The 1,807-nt window shown below is 49.5% G+C and overlaps 1 protein-coding gene across 1 annotated transcript in view; it reads right to left on the bottom strand.

Moving 5' to 3' along the window:
• Positions 1 to 508, bottom strand: part of LOC109378471 (zinc transporter 9-like) — a 9,879-nt gene extending 9,371 nt beyond the window's left edge. Inside the window, exon 1 of the mRNA XM_019634847.1 lies at positions 252 to 508. Within this exon, the coding sequence (XP_019490392.1) occupies positions 252 to 363 (112 nt within the window). The 5' untranslated portion in view covers positions 364 to 508. The remainder of the gene's footprint in view (positions 1 to 251) is intronic.
• Between the last annotated feature and the right edge of the window lie 1,299 nt (positions 509 to 1,807).

The raw sequence follows: 1,807 nt of genomic DNA, 5'->3' as shown, positions 1-1,807 counted from the left end.
CAGCTAGGGCCCCGCAACTTTTCTCGAGGGGCTGTGCTAGAATCGTAGGCAAGAGCAGGGCCAGAAAGGCCTGTCAGGAGGCCCCGCGGGCTGGGCAGGCCGAACTGCAAAGGCGGAGGCCGGAAAGGAAGGTTCTGGGGTTGGGAAAAGGCAAGCGGGCTTACTGCCCGACTCCAGGGGTCGAGCGCCGAGCCTGGCCTGGTCCTTCAATCCGGCTTCCGAGGTGTCAGCGGCCGGAGCGGGACACTCACCCTGGCGTTCGCTGGGGACACAGGCCGCCGCCCTGCAGCGCAGACGGAGCCGGCACAGAGAGGACCAGCTACATCTGTGGGCCGCAGCGGCGGCGGCCAAGCCCGGTAACATCCTGGCGGGGCAAAGGCCCCTACTCGGACACCGCCTCCTGCCTCCGCGCCGCAGCCGGCACCAACTGACTCCATACACAGGTCACCAGCAAACACGCACGCCTGCGCCGCTGCAGGCAGCTTAAGTGACCGGAAATGGTAACGTCACTTAGCGACACCCGCCGCCGAGGCAGCGGAAGTGACGTAGCTCGGAGCGCGAGTCGCGAGGCTCTGCGTCCGAGAACCTGGACCCGGCGGCACGGTGAGGGTGTGGGTGCAAATGTATAGTTTGTGGATATCTGTCCTGTCTCCCTCCGCACCGGTACTCTTACACCTTCCTTTGAAATCATCGCGTAAATTGTTTGCCTCTTCACAGCCAGGAGAGCCTTGGGAGAAGTGATAGCCTCTGGGGCCTCTGCATGCTTCATTTTTCTTGGCTCGAAACCTGGGCCATGTGTTGGGAACAGGAGGAAAAGTGGGAAGGACGTACGCTGGTCTTCTGAGTTTCTCTGCGGAGCCTTCCCGGATAAGCGCAAACGGAGGCCAACGTGTCCTCCGTACTCGCCGAACCTTTAACAAAGTACATCGTTCTTTGCCTGTAACACCGTTATGTACCCGATAACATGAAGGCAAGTATCCACTTCGGAATAAGTTAGTTGCCCTTTTATTAACCTCTGAACCTCGGATTCTCGTCTGTAATACAATAGAGTAAGACTTCTATAAATTCAAGATCTGTCTTGGTAATCGAAGATGTGCAGACATCGAAACAGGAGCCAGTCTGGTCCTAGAGAGAGACCAGAACAAGATTCACCGGGGCGTTAATTGTGTTTATCTCTGGCATGCTCGTTCAGCTCTTAGTTCAAACTCAGAAGAGGACTTCGTGGACCACGCTTGCCGTAGTAGGCCCGGTTATTCTCTGCCTTGTTGCCTTGTATACATTTCTTCAAGACGCTTATCACTACTTGAAATTATTTTATTTTCTGTCTCTCAGAATAGAAAATAAGCATCTTGTGTTTTGTACATTGCTGTTTCCCAAGGGCTAAGCCAGTGTTTGGCACAAATAAATTGGTTTGTTTTATTAAAAATGAGTCGCTTAACTAGATTACTACACAGTAACTTTCAAGGGGAAACAAATTAACATGTTCCTAATTTTAAGAGAATCAACAGTCTTTTATGCTGATTGAGATAAGCACAACCAGGTTGATGACGTCACGGTGATTAAATTATCACATTGATAAGCAAATTTAAGTTCCTGAGACAAACATAGTTTAAACATTAAGTGGTTAAACTTAATGCTGTTCCATAATGCCGTTCCAAACTTAAACGAAAAATGCTGTTCCATTAAGTACTCATAACTTTGAGATGACTCAAATCTGGTTACTATTAAAATAGATTTTAAGAAATTCAACTTTTTGATATAAAATATATAAGGGCTTAACTCTTAATTTTATGGTAACTGCAAGTTA

Source organism: Hipposideros armiger, unplaced genomic scaffold, assembly GCF_001890085.2.
Source record: "Hipposideros armiger isolate ML-2016 unplaced genomic scaffold, ASM189008v1 scaffold_2030, whole genome shotgun sequence".
Taxonomy (NCBI): Eukaryota; Metazoa; Chordata; class Mammalia; order Chiroptera; family Hipposideridae; genus Hipposideros; species Hipposideros armiger.
The sequence above is the reverse complement of the archived record's forward strand: the minus strand, read 5'-3'. Positions and strand labels throughout refer to the sequence as shown.